At 37.6% G+C, this 15,730-nt stretch overlaps 1 protein-coding gene across 2 annotated transcripts in view; it reads right to left on the reverse strand.

The window, feature by feature from the left end:
* Positions 1-490: 490 nt before the first annotated feature.
* Positions 491-15,730, reverse strand: part of tmem132e (transmembrane protein 132E) — a 408,394-nt gene continuing 393,154 nt past the window's right edge. For both annotated transcript variants that reach the window (XM_089129892.1, XM_089129891.1), the window contains exons 8-9: positions 12,671-12,865; positions 491-4,201 (exon numbers count right to left, since the gene is read on the reverse strand). In XM_089129892.1, the coding sequence (XP_088986018.1) occupies positions 3,131-4,201; positions 12,671-12,865 (1,266 nt within the window). In that variant the 3' untranslated portion in view covers positions 491-3,130. The remainder of the gene's footprint in view (positions 4,202-12,670; positions 12,866-15,730) is intronic.

The following is a 15,730-nucleotide window of genomic DNA, read 5'->3' on the forward strand; positions in this document are numbered from 1 at the left end:
ATTACCAAGTCCACTTTTTTAAATGTAAAAAAACAGTCATGAAAATATTTATATATTATATACTTATATTTATATATACAGTATATACTTTTCTTATCTAATGTGCACTTGTGTAATATATATATATATTACTTGTGTAAATATTACACAAGTGCACATTAAATAAAATAAAAGTTAAAAGTCAAAATTGACCCAATTAACTTTCCAAATGTGTAATTTTTCAATTCAAATAACTTGCTTCTCCTCTGTACGTCAACTTGCTTTGTGCGCTGATTACTAATGCCATTATAAAATAAAATAGCAGGAACCGCTTAAAAATGAACTTTTTTTTTTGGTCATTTCCGTTTCTTTTCACTGTGGATTATTATTAAGAAACAACAATAGTCTTCATAAATGAACAGCTGTCTAGAGATCTCAAGTAATTTCAGACATTGTTTGGATAGCGCATTAAAATACAGACACATTGTCAAGTAAAAGACATAACACATAGTTTATGCATTGTATTTTCTTTAGTACTTACATATAAGGAGGGAAATACAACAGTTGTTTTTTTTCAGGGAGGATACAGGATGTTGTAACAGTGCTCTGTACATTAAGGGTGTGACAGCACATGGCTGACAGTACCGTGCTTCAGCGGGTCATAGAGTACAGCTCAAATCTACACCACAACACAGCATGTGGTCAAGGCAAAGGCCTAGTAGCAGCTCCTCTTGAAAAAGAAAAATGAAAGCACAGATATTGCAACTGCTGATTCATATACTTACATACGTACATCAGTTGAAAGTAAAAAAAACCCAATATGAAACCAAAAATGTCCTGATGGTGATGTTACACCATAATCATTTTTTATAGAAAATAATTTTAGAGCACGGAAACGTCTATGAGCTGCTACCAGAGACTTGCTAGTAGTCGTATCGAGTCTCGTGTACCCCATTAATAATACATTGGAAATTATGTTCATTTTGATCACCAAGGTACATTGAAAAGTTTACATTCAGTTCTGAGCCTCCATATCTGTAGTGTGGGCCAAACTAAACATTTGACCAACACTCCAGCTGTCAATCAAAACCTAATACCTTGACGTGTTACATCATCAATTAACATTTCATCACACATCATATGATTGAGGGTTTATTTATTCCTTTTTTTTTAAAGGGTGAAGGGGGCAACAATAAGAGAAAGGTGGAGAGGTGTCAGTATTAAATTCTCTGTGACTCTTATCTGGAGTGCAAAGGGTCTCTGATTAAATTAGGAGTGATCTATTTAAAAAAGTAATAATAATAAAATTACAATAAACCAAAAAAAGCAAATATAGGTGTTCCCTCCGGTTACCGGAAAATGACTAATAAGACTATTAAAAACAAGTCAAAGGTAAATCCTGCATGTTACAAATAAGCACAGTGGGAAATAAGCATTTAATACAGTGTGTGAATTTAGACATCCTGAAGAAAACTGAGGGTTGGGACTGTAACCCTGAAACTAACCTGTGATTGGTCAGCAGCAATACAGATACAACTTCTTTGTGCCCCACCACAAAAAAAAAAAAAAAAAAGCTTCCAGACCCGTTACCAGTTTAACCCTTACTAAACTAGTAAATGTTTACATTTTTGGGCCTGATCTAGTGTGCTACCGCATTTTGTGGCAGATGTTACTGAACTAGTTTGAGATATTTCTTGGTATATTAACTAAAGTAATCGTGGTGCTATAATAATAGGCCTATCTAGGGCAGATTTACCTAACCACAATAATCAACCCCTCCAGTGTGTTTGCATAGCATTTTATCCTTAACTCTATTACCACCTGGATGGGAATTCACGGTGAGTTCAGTAAAGAGAGAAAAAGAGAAACGAGAGCCTCACTGAAATTCAAGTATCCGGCTGCCGACTTCCTATATGGCATCTGCCTCTCTTACTTCTCAGGCTAACCGAGTAATCAAGAGTTAAGCGTCAGCAGTCGTTGTGTACTGAACATGGTATGTACATAGGAGGAGGGAGCGTCTGGCACATGCATGTAATGCATGGTAACATGATATGTCCTCTATTATCATTTATGCATGATTAGATAATTCTCACAATACAAACATATACAAAGTAAAAAAGAAACAAAATTGCGCTAATTGTGCCTCCAAGTCTCCATTCATGCAGAGGAATGTTGGAGAAGATACCCAACTCCACAATGTACAAGCTCTCGTCTTCCCCATGCTGACACATTTCATTGAGATACAGACATCCGTGGAGTTGCCCCCTGCTTTGGCCCTTACCAATATGAACAAATGTGGTGTCAGCACAGAGAGAGGTTGTGACTATTGAGATTCATTTAAAAATAAGGCATTTGACTTAACCAAGACAGTGAGAGAAGCAGAGGTGGGATCCAGATTGAGAATGAGTATGAAATACCAAAGACAGACGAATAACTAATTCAACAACCAAGGCATGTGTTGAACTGAGATAAGAGGGGCGGGGGGATAAAACCATTCCACCTTTCCAACACTGACAGAAAAGAATCCATGGCACGTTCTCACGAACATCCCTGACAGTTTCTGTGGCTAAGTGTCAGGTTTATCAACAATGGCATGAAAATGATCCATCTCAAACACAAATCTGGGACAAAAGTAGATCTGCACTTCAAAGGCCTCTTTGTTGGAGAAGAATCTGTTGGATTAAAAAAAAAAGAGAGAAGAAGAAAAATGGACACAGTGCCAAGACTCCAGGCATTCCTCTGAGAAAGATCCCATCCACAGTAGGGTGACCCACACATGATTGAGTACTTCAGTGATCCATTTTGATATTAGTGTTCACAACTAAAAAAAAAAACTCTGTTTCCCACAAAGATTGTACACTCACCCTTCTACTGAGCAGCAATCACACACACCGCTAAAGCCATTTTAGCTAGAATCCCTTAGACTTGTCTTTGGCTTCCCTGGCAGCGTCATGAATATATTTTTAATTGTGTCAATGTGTAAGGGAAACAGCACTGTGCAGAAAACCCCAACAAAACTGGACATTAGGCCTTGGTTGTTGTTGTTTTTTTGTTTGTTTTGTTGTTTTCGTCATGAAAGGTACCTCCTCTGGAGTGAAAAATAAGAGAGAGAAAAATAGAAAGGAACGTCTTTAGAAAGCATCTAACCCGATCAGGCTATTTCCTTTATCCTGCGCATGTAGTCGTGCAGGTCCTCTGGGTTCTGAAAGCCCATGTCTTGACAAACCCACTGAATGTCCTCTTCATTGGCAATGGGGATGGAGTTGTAGGGTAAATCCTCTGTGGGAAGGGTAAAGGTGGTGAACTTGACACGCTTGCGTTTGGAGGTTGGCGAGTTGGCATCTTCTCCGTGGTCTTTGGTGGAACCGCCGGAGCTGCCGTCTCCTCGGCCGTGGACTTGGCTTTGTACGCTGGTCTGCGAACTGCCACTGCTGTGGTGGTCCCCGTGACAACACGTCTGTACCCCCTCCAAGGTGTTGCTGGGGCTCTCCACCGTCTGGGGCGAGAGGTCGTTCTGGGTGCGCAGGGGTTCCCCGTTACCCAAGAACACCCAGTGATGGGAATGGTCCATGTTGGCTTGGCCTTCAGGAGGGATGCGCTTATGGCGATACTTCAACACAAACACGATGCAGTTTATAAGAAAGACCAGGATGGCGAGACAAAACACGCCGAGGAGAGCATACATGCCGATCTCTAGGTCGGTCATGCTACGGGGATTGTGCACAAACTCGTCATCCTCCTCATCTTCTTCAGTCGGTTCCTCGGAATTGCTTATTGTAGGGAAGTTGGTGTAATCAATGGGCACGCTTGCGGGTTGCTCATTAGATGGCTCATACCCTGCACCACCTACGTTGGGATCGATGGCTGGCTTTCTTGTGTTGGAAGCCATTCCAGTGTCTATTTCAGTATCTGTATCCACTTCCTCCTCAGAGTCTTCATCTGGTCCAAAGCGGACTTTGACGAACACGGGAGATGAAGCAATTACGCTCTTGCGCTTAGTCTTCTGGCAGGTTTCGCTGATGGTCATCTCCACGTGCACTACCTCTCCTGTCCCCTCACTCTCGGCAACGATGACTGGCCACCGCCCCTGGGGTTGTTGAGCCACCGAAACCATTTTATCGTCTGATGTGGAGGCATTGAGGTTGTAGTCTTTAGGGTCGTACATACTCAGGGGGGCGGCGGTATTGTCACTGTAGTAAACCCAGATGGACAAACTGGCCTCCTACAAAACACAAAACGAAAGAAATTGTGAGCATAAATTCAACCAGTAAACCACAGTTAACCTTCAAATTCTGTCTTTGAATTCTTACTTTGTTGTCAGTGATGCACTCTAAAGGAGGGGCCCACACTGATTGAGTGTTGGAGATTCATATTTTGTACAGTGGAGCCAAAAAGTATTTAGTCAGCCACTGATTGTGCAAGTTTTCCTACTTAGAATGATGAGAGAGGTCTGTAATTTTCATCATAGGTACACTTGAAAAACAAAAATCCAGGAAATCACATTGTAGAATTTTTTAGGAATTTATTTAGTAAATTATGGTGAAAAATAAGTATTTGGTGATCCACAAACCAGCAAGATTTCTGGCTTTCACAGACTTGTAACAACTTCTTTAAGAAGCTCTTCTGTCCTCCACTCGTTACCTGTTTTAATGGCGCCTGTTTGAACCCGTTATCTGTATAAAAGACTCCTGTCCACAGCCTCAAGCAGTCAGACTCAAAACTCAACCATGGCCAAGACCAAAGAACTGTCGAAGGACACCAGGAAGAAAATTGTAGACCTGCATCAGGCTGGGAAGAGTGAATCTACAATAGGCAAGCAGCTTGGTGTGAAAAAATCAACTGTGGGAGCAATTGTAAGAAAATGGAAGACCATTGATAATCTCCCTCGATCTGGGGCTCCACGCAAGATCATCCCATGGGGTCAAAATGATAATGAGAACCATGAGCAAAAACCCCAGAACTACTTGGAGCGACCCGATGAATGACCTGCAGAGATCTGGGACCAAAGTAACAAAGGCTACCATCAGTAACACACTACACCGAGAGGGACTCAAATCCTGCAGTGCCAGACGTGTCCCCTTGCTTAAGCCAGTACATGTCTAGGCCCGTCTGAAGTTTGCTAGAGATCATATGGATGATCCAGAAGAGGATTGGAAGAATATCATGTGGTCAGATGAAACTAAAATAGAACTTTTTGGTAAAAACTCAACTCGTCGTGTTTGGAGGAAGAAGAATGAAGAGTTGCATCCCAAGAACACCATACCTACTGTGAAGCATGGGGGGTGACAACATCATGCTTGGGGTTGTTTTTCTGCAAAGGGGAAAGGAAAACTGATCTGTGTTAAGGGAAGAATGAACAGGGCCATGTATCGTGAGATTTTAAGCCAAAACCTCCTTCTATCAGTGAGAGCCTTGAAGATGAAACGTGGCTGGATCTTCCAGCATGACAATCCCAAACACACCGCCCGGGGAAAGGAGGAGTGGCTCCGTAAAAAGCACTTCAAGGTCCTGGAGTGGCCTAGCCAGTCTCCAGACCTCAACCCTATAGAAAATTTGTGGAGGGAGTTGAAAGTCCGTGTTGCCTAGCGACAGACCCAAAACATCACTGCTCTAGAGGAGATCTGCATGGAGGAATGGGCCAAAATACCAGATACAGAGTGTGCAAACCTTAGACTTACAGGAAACATTTGACCTCTGTCATTTCCAACAAAGGTTATGTTACAAAGTATTGAGTGGAAATTTTGTTATTAACCAAATACTTATTTTCCACCATAATTTACAAATAAATTATTTCAAATAAAGATTTTTTTTCTCATTTTGTCTCTCATGGTTGAAGTGCACCTATGATGAAAATTACAGACCGCTCTCATCATTCTAAGTAGGAGAACTTGCACAATCAGTGGCTGACTAAATACTTTTTGGCCACACAATTACTGGTCCATAAAAGACAGAGATGTATAGTAACGAAGTAGAACTACTTAAGTACTGTAATTAAGTACTATAATGCTGTATCTGTACTCTACTAGAGTATTTTATTTTCTCATACTTCTACTTTTACTTCAGTAGATATTTTCGATGAATTTAATACTTTTACTTCAGCATTTTTTTTAATGTTCTGCTAGTTACTCGTTACAATTATAAAAAATTTACGAATCATTCGTTGCAAGTTGGCTTTTATGCTGCCTAAATCACACGCCAGTTTTATAGGGTAATGGTATTGATTGACACACACATTGAAAACTAATGCAGGGGTTGTCCAGCAATGACATTTTTTTGGCGGCCACCAAAGCAAATTTGTATCCTGCCAAAGCGCCTTATTTGATTGCTAGTTCAAACTTTTGACTGCTTTCTTTAATAATTACATTACACAATACTTGTACTTTTACTTTTAGTACTTAAGTAGAGATTTTTTAAAGAAACTACTTGGAGTACTTAAGTACAAAAAATGTTGGTAACACTTTATAATAACTACACGCTAATAATAATTAGTTAAGTATGAGTAAACCATTAATTCATCATTCATAAAGCATTGATAGACATTAATAAGCAGTTAATAAATAGAGCTATAAATGCTTTCTTCTTGATTTAAAAGCATATCTATAATTTGTTAAATAATTGTATTTTCATCCTTTATTAATGATCAATTTATCATTTCTAAATGAAGAATTGCATTTTTATGAACCAGTTATTTGAGAGTTGTCAATGGTTCGTAAGATTACTTAGAGCGTGTAAGTAAATGATTAATAAACTATTTAAATGTACATTCATACAGCTTATCATTCAGACATATAGTGATGGTTACTTAGTGTGTTAATGAATGCTGTATTAACATGTATTAATGCTGTAATTCAGGGTTAATTTGGGTAGTTATAAAGCATTTAGTAGTGGTCAGTTGACTATGTTCGTGAGCTCATCTAAAGTGAGGACTATTCATGCCTTGTAAAGCATTTTTAAAGGCTGTTAAATATTTCTATGTTCTGTATCACTGCGTTGCGTTTGTTACATTTTACTGTTTAGAAGATTGATGAGTCTTTAAATCGCCTTTATAAATGCTTTACAAAGCATGAATAGTCCTCACTTTAGATTAGCTCACAAAAATAGTTAACTAACCACTACTAAATGCTTTATAACTACCTGTATTTACTACATTTACTTACACTTTCTAAGTGATCTTATGAATGACTGACAACTCTTAAACAACTGGTTTGTAAATAATGCTATCGTTCATTTAGAAATTATTAATTGATCATTAACAAAGTATGAAAATACAATTATTAAACGCATTATAGATATGCGTATAAATCAAGAAAAAAGCATTTATAGCTATATTTATAAACTGCATATTAATGTCTATTAATGTTTTATAAATGATGAATTAACTGTTTACTCATGCTTAACTAATGATTAATAGCGTGCAATTATTATAAAGTGTTACCAAAATGTTGAATACTTTAGTACTTCTACTTACTGTAAGTGTGGTGCTTAAAGAGCACTTCAACTTCTACTCAAGTTACTTTTTTGATAGAGCACTTGTACTTTTACTCAAGTCCGGGTTTCTAGTACTTTATACATCTCTGATAAAAGACAACTTTCTTATATATAGCTAACATCAGAGGTGCTTGCCTGCTTTGGCCGTTAGAATCAGACATAGGGGAAGCAGTACTGGTGCGACGCTTGTGTTCTTGTCACCCCATAACAAAGCTGAGCTTGACAGTTGTTTTCCTGCTCTCGCTCTCTGCTAAAGGAACAGCACAACACCTTACACCTGTTGGCAGGCAGACAAAATAAAACCACTCTGCCAGAGTGCTTTTAGTCAGAAATGAAGTGTTGCTTTGCTTTTATATTCCGGAAGAGAAGTATTTATCTGCCTCAGCAACGGCCTGTTGTGAGGCTGTAAAAAAATCTCTTCTGTCGCGTCTCTAACTTCAAGGTTGTTCTGACATTCGAGCTCAGACTCTGTCAACACTGCTTGTCAAGATGAAGAGAGTCTTTGATATGCATGATCTGAATAATACATTGAGGATGACATGATGTCCTCGTGGACCTTTTGAGATACCTCTAGCCACTAAATAAAATTACATCAATCACACATGGTCCTTGATTCTTCTACAAGCGTCAGCTTTTTGGACATGACACTGTAACTTTTACATAGATAAATCATTACATTTCTAACTGCTAAAGGTTTTGAGCTGAAAGTTAGTTTGAATTCACTGTACACAACAAACTATAAAAGTAAAGTGTTCTTACATCCAAGACACATGGACCTTTAAAACGGAATAAACGCTTACACCTGCATACAGCGAGATCAATTATTTAAGGCTGCCAGTTAGACAAAAGAAAGGGGCATCTAAAGTGTAAAAGAAAGAGAGAGAAAATCAGTAACACTGCACACAACATCTGAATTCAGAATGTCAGTGTTTTTCTCCAACTCCCCGCGTAAAAAATCCCAGCCGAAAAACCCACTGCTTTTTTCACAAACACCTTTGAGTGGTAAATTCATAGCTGTCTGAATCCACATCACTGAGTTTACAAGAAAATATATATAAAAAATTCACAATCCTTTGGACCACTGCTGAGTACGGTACGGTAACGGTTGCGCATCGCCGTAATTTGGATGCATTTAAAGATCAAGCATGGCATGGCATGAAACTCAAGACTTAAACGAGAACATAAACATGCACATAAACTTCCCAACAGGGGTTAAAGGTAACAATACTTGACAAGGACACGCGGCAGACACGAGGGCATAAATACACACAAGACTAATGACAAGACAAGGGACACCTGTGAACAATGAAACAATGAACCAATCAGAACATGACACATAAGACAAGGGAACACATTAGAGGATCGCAAGACTATAACAGAGAACGACGTGACAGACATGAATCAAGAACATGAAAATGAAACAAAACCAAAAACGTGGCAACCATGAATAAATCGCCATCAAAATACGCAAGTTTTATCACTGAGGTGCCATGCAAGTTTTTACAGACGTCCACATGAGTAACATACTGTATATTGTCCGAATAGGGCTAATGATAAGTTATGACATTTCAAGTATGTAGAAATTAATAATAGTTAATGTATTGTCAACGAAAATGAAGAACCAGCATAAAAATATTTGTATTAATTAACTCCAAGTTATAAATTCACTTTTGTTCACTGTTAGTTCATACAAATGGTAATTTATTCTAAACCTAAAACTTAATGCATATTAGAGCCCGACCGATAAAGGATTTTGAAGGCCGATACCGATACAAATATTTTTGGGTTTTAAAATTTAAATTTTAAAATGTAAATTTTTTAATTTTAAAAAGTTTTAATTTTTTTAATTTTTTTATTTTTTATTAAATGTTGTTGGATTTCACACACGTGTAAAAGAAAAGCTAACTTTTCTGCACAAGATACAATTGATACATTTTCTCTATGTCTAAATGTTCACTCCTCGCAAGTATAACTTCATTTTACAATGCAGGGATTGTAACTAGAGATATGCTAGTCATAAATACAGTAATCATTACTTTATTTAGGCAGAAAAAGTTCATTGTGGTTTCCAAGCTCATTAAATGTTAACGTTAGCGGTCTTCCACTGATGATAGTGGCATTAGCTAGCTTTGTGGTTAGCTAGTCTATGATGAGCCATAATTTAGCAATAGATAACATCATACTGCAAATTGTAAAACATACATTTTCAATATAACAGGCCAAGGAGAGATGATTGAAGCGTGTTTCATCCATTTTTATTTTATTTTTGAAACATTCATTTATCGGCCATTATAACTGCCGATACCGATATTTTGGAAAATGCCTAATATCGGCCGGCCGATATATCGGTCTGGCTCTAATGCATATATAGAAATTATAATTGAAGAGTTCAGATGCAAAAGCCTCTAAATGCCATTTGAAATTTTCTTATTTAATGATGATTTTTAACAAACTTGTATATTTAAGTTCAGTAATTTCACTTAAATAACAATTAATAGGTAATTATCATTGCCATTTAAGTGAAATCACTGAACTTAAATATACAAGCTTGATAAAAATTATCATTCTAGAAGAAAATTTCAAATGGCACGCCACTTAGAGGCTTTTGCATCTGAACTCTTCAATTATCTTTTAATAAATTATTAGATTATATTAATGCATTTGAACAAAGACTAATATAAGCTGTAAAGAACTATTGTCCAATGTTCATGATGCCTAATGCATTGACTAATCCCAACAAATAGAACCTCATTGTAAAGTGTTACCAGAAAACCAATCAATAAAAAACTGAGGGCAGAAACGATTGCAAAACTGCTGTAATTTTGTGACTGCAGAGGTAAAGTAGGCAAGTGCACTGAGGGATTGAAATGATGGACTGGTAGAAGTGGAGGAGGAGGAGGGTCATCAGTGATGTTTATTGCACAGTCTCCACAAGCACTTAGGCTGATACATTACGCTAATTAAAACCAAAGGTGGCGAAGCACAGAGCGGGGGAGAACCGCTGGATTTTAATGCGTGAACAGAAAGCAGCCACCCACCCTCGTCAGATGTCGGTCACAGGCTAAGTACAGAGCAGGAAAAAAAGGCCCCGAGCTCTCGCGACAGGGCTCCGTGACCTGCCCAAGACATTGTATAAATTAGCCCGGCAGAATCCGAGGTCTTCACACGAAAATACGAGTGAATGCGCTCCAATTAATGCTTTGAGAAAGATTATACAGCAAACGCATGGAGCTCCCCTGATAACACTCGAGAACGCCAGAGAACGGAGGTGGCGGTGGCTCCTTAATAAGCGAGATGCTTTCTCATTTGGTGTGCTGATATTAAAAGAGATTTGAATATGTCTGAATGCCAAACTAGCCTTTATTGAAGTAGTGAGGGTTGGGCTGAGGCTAATTTGCCAATGGTGTATAACCTTCATGGAGACTGAATTCATCAATATGATGCTAAGTCCAGCCAGTGTTAACTCTTGAGGAGCAGAATAATCCTGAGCAACAAGGAGGAATTTCACATAAATGTCACTGGCTTAATTAGTTGCGGGAGGCCAAAGGTTAGAGCTTTTCCATGGACTCAGCTGCAGAGGGGTATATGATGACAAATTATACTGTCATATTTAGACAATTAAGTTTGTATAAATTAACTACAATTTTTCAGTTACACAATATATGATTTGAGACTTCATTCAGGGCCTAAGAATGTCAATTATAAGACCTGTTACATTTCACGCAAATTCATATACAGTAGATGATACTGTGACAATTCAACTAAAATATGCACTTCGGATGGTTTTAAATGGTCTGTAGTTGGTTTAGTCTACTCATAAGATGGTTTATGCGTTGACTAGCTAAGAATGGAGGCCAGAATGAGTTTGTAGACCCTTGAACAAGTTGATTAGAGCTTGGTACAGTGTTATTTTGGTAACACGTTACAATAAGGTTCATTAGTTAACATTAGTAAATGCATTAACTAACATGAACTAACGATGAGCAATGCATTAGTTACAGTGTTTATTAATCTTTGTTAATGTTAGTTAATACAAATACAGCTGTTCATGGTGCATTCATGTTAGTTCACAGTCCATTAACTAATGTTAACTAATACAACCTTTGATTTTAATAACGTATTAGTAAATGTTGGAATTAATATTAACTAAGATTAATAAATGCTGAAGAAGTATTGTTAACATATTGTACATGTTAACTAATGTAGTTAACTAATGAACCTTATTGTAAAGTGTTACCGTTATTTTAGTATGATTGATATGATATTATAGTTTTTTTTGTGTAATATTTAGAATTAGATTTTGTGAATTGTGTTTTGTGTTAGCAATTTTGTTGTGCGTTTTGTCCTTTTTATTTGTTGTTTTTTTTAATCAGTATTTATACATTTTATTTCTTAATTTTAGACAATGAGAAATTTAGCTTTGGCAACACTAGCTTAACCCTTATGTTGTATTCAGTTCCTTTTCACCAGGAGAGGATTTTCCTAAATAAATACAAAACGTGTCCTAATTGAAAGAAAACAAGTGGACAAAAAATTGAATCCAATATTTGGTAATAATATAGCATAACGATGGATGTATAAACTTTTTTTTTTATATAGGCCAGGAACACAACAAATATGACTTCGTTCCCTTTTTTTACAAAATAAAAGCATTTTGAAAATAACTTCCTGGTTAAACATTAAAGCACAATAGTGTGATAAACAGTGTAAATATTTTTGTTGAATAATGATAAAATTATTCACAAATAATGCTTTTTTCACTCCAAAACCTGAGGTGAATAAGCTGTAATGAGGCCTACCATCAATCAGTTACAAAAAGAAATGCAAATCCTGTCTTTATTGAAAGAAAACAAGTTGACCAAAAGATTGAATCCAATATTTGGAGATAATATAGCATAATGAGTGATGAGGCAATTTTTAAAAGGTCGGTCATTTTTGACAGGGAACACCAAAGCTGTAACAGGGTTTTCAACACAGCTTTTTCATAAGCCTAAGATTTGTATATTTTATTCAATTTCAGTTGATTTTTAGTTTGATTTTAGTTAATGATACCTTGCCATGGACCAGTAACAAATCAAATATACTGCACATTCAAAAAAAAATCAGTATTTTGTATAAAATGAAACAATATACTGTCAAGACAGCCAGATGAAATGTCATTTATTCTAGAAGGTCCGAAAAACGATGAGGGGATCAACTATACCTGCTTAAGAGTGGAGAGTGTCTGCAGGCCAGTTGCCTTGGCAACCATGGTATGGCTGTTGCCAGGGCTTGGTTGAAGATTAAGTGCCAGTCCCGAGATGGCATGAACACGAAGCTCCGCAATGGACACTTTCTCGTCTACCACAAAGAACTGCGTTTCACCCAGTACCGCCTCCACTGCCAGTGGGGATTCGACCTGGAATCGACAAAACAAGATGAGCTTTCACACACCGAAAGACAATGGAGGAGTAAAGACAGTCTAAATGAAAGAAAGAATGGGGAGGAGTGAAATTACAATGCCTGTCAAGCAGAAACATTTAGTGAGTAATCCCACATATTCAAGATGCAGCCCACCGAGTGAAGGAAGAATGGGAAAACGCTTCTCTTCTCCAGAGGACTCAGCCTCTACATAAATCCTGACACTTCAAACCCATTATGTCACCGTTTCTTCACCTCCTACCAGCGTTAAAGGTCACCAGGGACTTACCGTGTGAAAAGTCAAGTGGGGCGGAACAACTAGGAGGGTCAGAGAATCTCATTTTATTTCCTGGGTGTCTTTGCTGAACCATGAGACCCTGAAAATCCCAAGAGCGTTAGATAACAAGAGCCTCAATATAGGGATAATTTTTCTCTTTTCATAATTCAGAAAGATTAACTTAAACTCACATTTTGAAAGACAAGAACAAGGCAGCCTACATGGAGCGTTTTTTGCCTCGAGAAAGACACAATAAGAGGGAGATTGGATGAATTTTAAAAGGAACTGAATCGTTGCCAGCGGCCTACACTTCAGTCTCTCAATGACAAACAGAATTATGACTAGTGAGGAACACTTGAAGATGTTGACAGATCCTTTCACACCATGTGCAAATGTCAAAATGCCATTTGCAAAGTGAGCTCTTTGTCTTATCTTTTCAATTACTGAATAAAGAACAATAATATAACCGTCTTATTATTATCCTAATCACTGCTAAGCCAGAGCTGGTTACACTTATCCACACACGAGGGAGCAAAGCAAATTTTGCTCTTGATAATTTAGCTCAATAAAGTCCATAATGTCTGGTAATGGTGTTCAAAAATCTCCAACCTCTACAGCAAATATTTTCATTTCCAAGCTGCTATTACTTCCCTCTTCAAAATTACCTATCTCCAGCTAAAAGCCCTCAACGCTTATGTAGGTTTATGAACTAGCCATGTTGCTGATTATGTCGTCGGTGAAGTGGCAATGCTCAACCATCTTTTGGCATAGAAATCCATTTTTAAGCCTCATCTCTCGCTGAAGAACATGATGCTGTCTTGGCGTGCCGAAGCTTAACCCAGGCTTTTCCAGATCCAGCCTAGACTTGCGACCCATACAGTATGTCCATTGACCATCTAGTCCTATAAAATCCTCCCTTCCTTTGGTTGGAAAAGAGATCTTGGTAGGTGGGGGTGGTCTTGAGGCAGATGAATGTATAATTGAACTAAACTGTTTTGTTCCTGCATTTTTTATTTCCCGAGTTCAAGGCGAGCTTCAAAGCCAAAACGTATTTGAAGGAGAGAAAAGGAATGGCAGATAGCAAAAGGGGAACTAAAAACAAATTCTTGCCAGAATGACTAGTTTGTTTGGCATCCAGGCGGTTGCAATTAGTTTTATTATACTTGCTGATATACCTTCTTTTGATGTTTGCATTACAACCAGAGCTTTGCATGCATGAATAGAGTGTGCTCAAAAGCTAAAAAGGGACTGCCTATTCCCCCAAAACCTAATTACTGTACTTGGTAGACCTGGCGAGCCAATTAAGTCATAGGAAATACAAAGAATTAGGCTCAGAGGGTAAGTATTGTACACTTAATGCTACTGTAGATTGATTCCCAGGACCATTACGGCTCAGTCGACGCTGAGAAGGGGTCAGCAATACCTTCTGCCGTTCATAAGACTATCAAAACAATGTGTCACGGGAGACGTTCGGAGCGTCTTTGTGTTCGGGCCAAAGTGACGGGTGGAGGATGAGCGCTCAGGCAGAGAAAGATCAAAGACCCACCAAATGAGCTAAAAAACCATGGTGTGGTCGACTAATAAACAACATTATTCATACCTTTCCCTTGTTTCTTTTTCTTTGGTTTTCGGAAGGGTGAAGACTCGTTTATTTTCAGCTTGCATTCAGCAAAAACATTTGGAAAATTTGCATTGGACATTAATTATTAATGGCCTTGCTGTTTTCCCTAGTTAAATTAGCAATTTTTTTCTTTCATGCTCAAATTTTCTTTTTTTTTTAAAGCCAAACAACAGAAAGCACTGTGGAGAGGTGTGATGAAGCTGTCATGAACAATCAAATCTCTCTGTTTGGACACAATGAACTGATTGTGTGCTGATTCAATGGAGAGAAAACTTCACTTTCAAGAATGATTCCCCCAATTTAACACTATTGAAGTTTTTATAAAGCACTGATAATACTCTTCCCAAACATCCCAGTTTCTGAATAGCCTACTGGGACTAAATATGCATATGAATAGCTTCCTAACGGGGCATTAAAAGACAAAGACAGCGGCAGAGCTAACTTAGATAAATTAAATATGAGAATTTGAAATATTTATTAAGGACTCCTATTGATTTTATCAGTAAACTACATTTATATTCTTAGCAATCTCTCTGTTTAAAACACTTAATTATCAGGCTAACTATGAACAATTGTTGTAAGAAAAGAAAAGAGAACAGATGAGAAAACGAGGAAGTTCTCAAAATTCCAAGTACAAACTTTACTTTCTTCCCTGATGTTATGTTTTGACATGTTACAACACTGGCAGGGTGGCCTATTTTATTTTATTTATACTTTGCTTTGATTTTATTACACTAGCTAAAATAAAATAAATTAGACCACCACACAAGTGTCTAAAACATAACATGAGTGAAGAGAGTGAAAGTAAAGTTTTGAAGGGGATTGAACAATTGTCCCTTAACACTTTGCATCGTAAAAATAATGAGTAAGCACCAGTGTCCAATAATGTTGCATAAAGAGAATGTAATACTGCTAAATTAAATTGCTGCATTGTATCCATTGACCTCTCCCCCCATTATTCCATC

The sequence above is a fragment of the Pimephales promelas genome, chromosome 4 (assembly GCF_988280905.1).
Source record: "Pimephales promelas chromosome 4, fPimPro1.hap1.1, whole genome shotgun sequence".
Classification (NCBI taxonomy): Eukaryota; Metazoa; Chordata; class Actinopteri; order Cypriniformes; family Leuciscidae; genus Pimephales; species Pimephales promelas.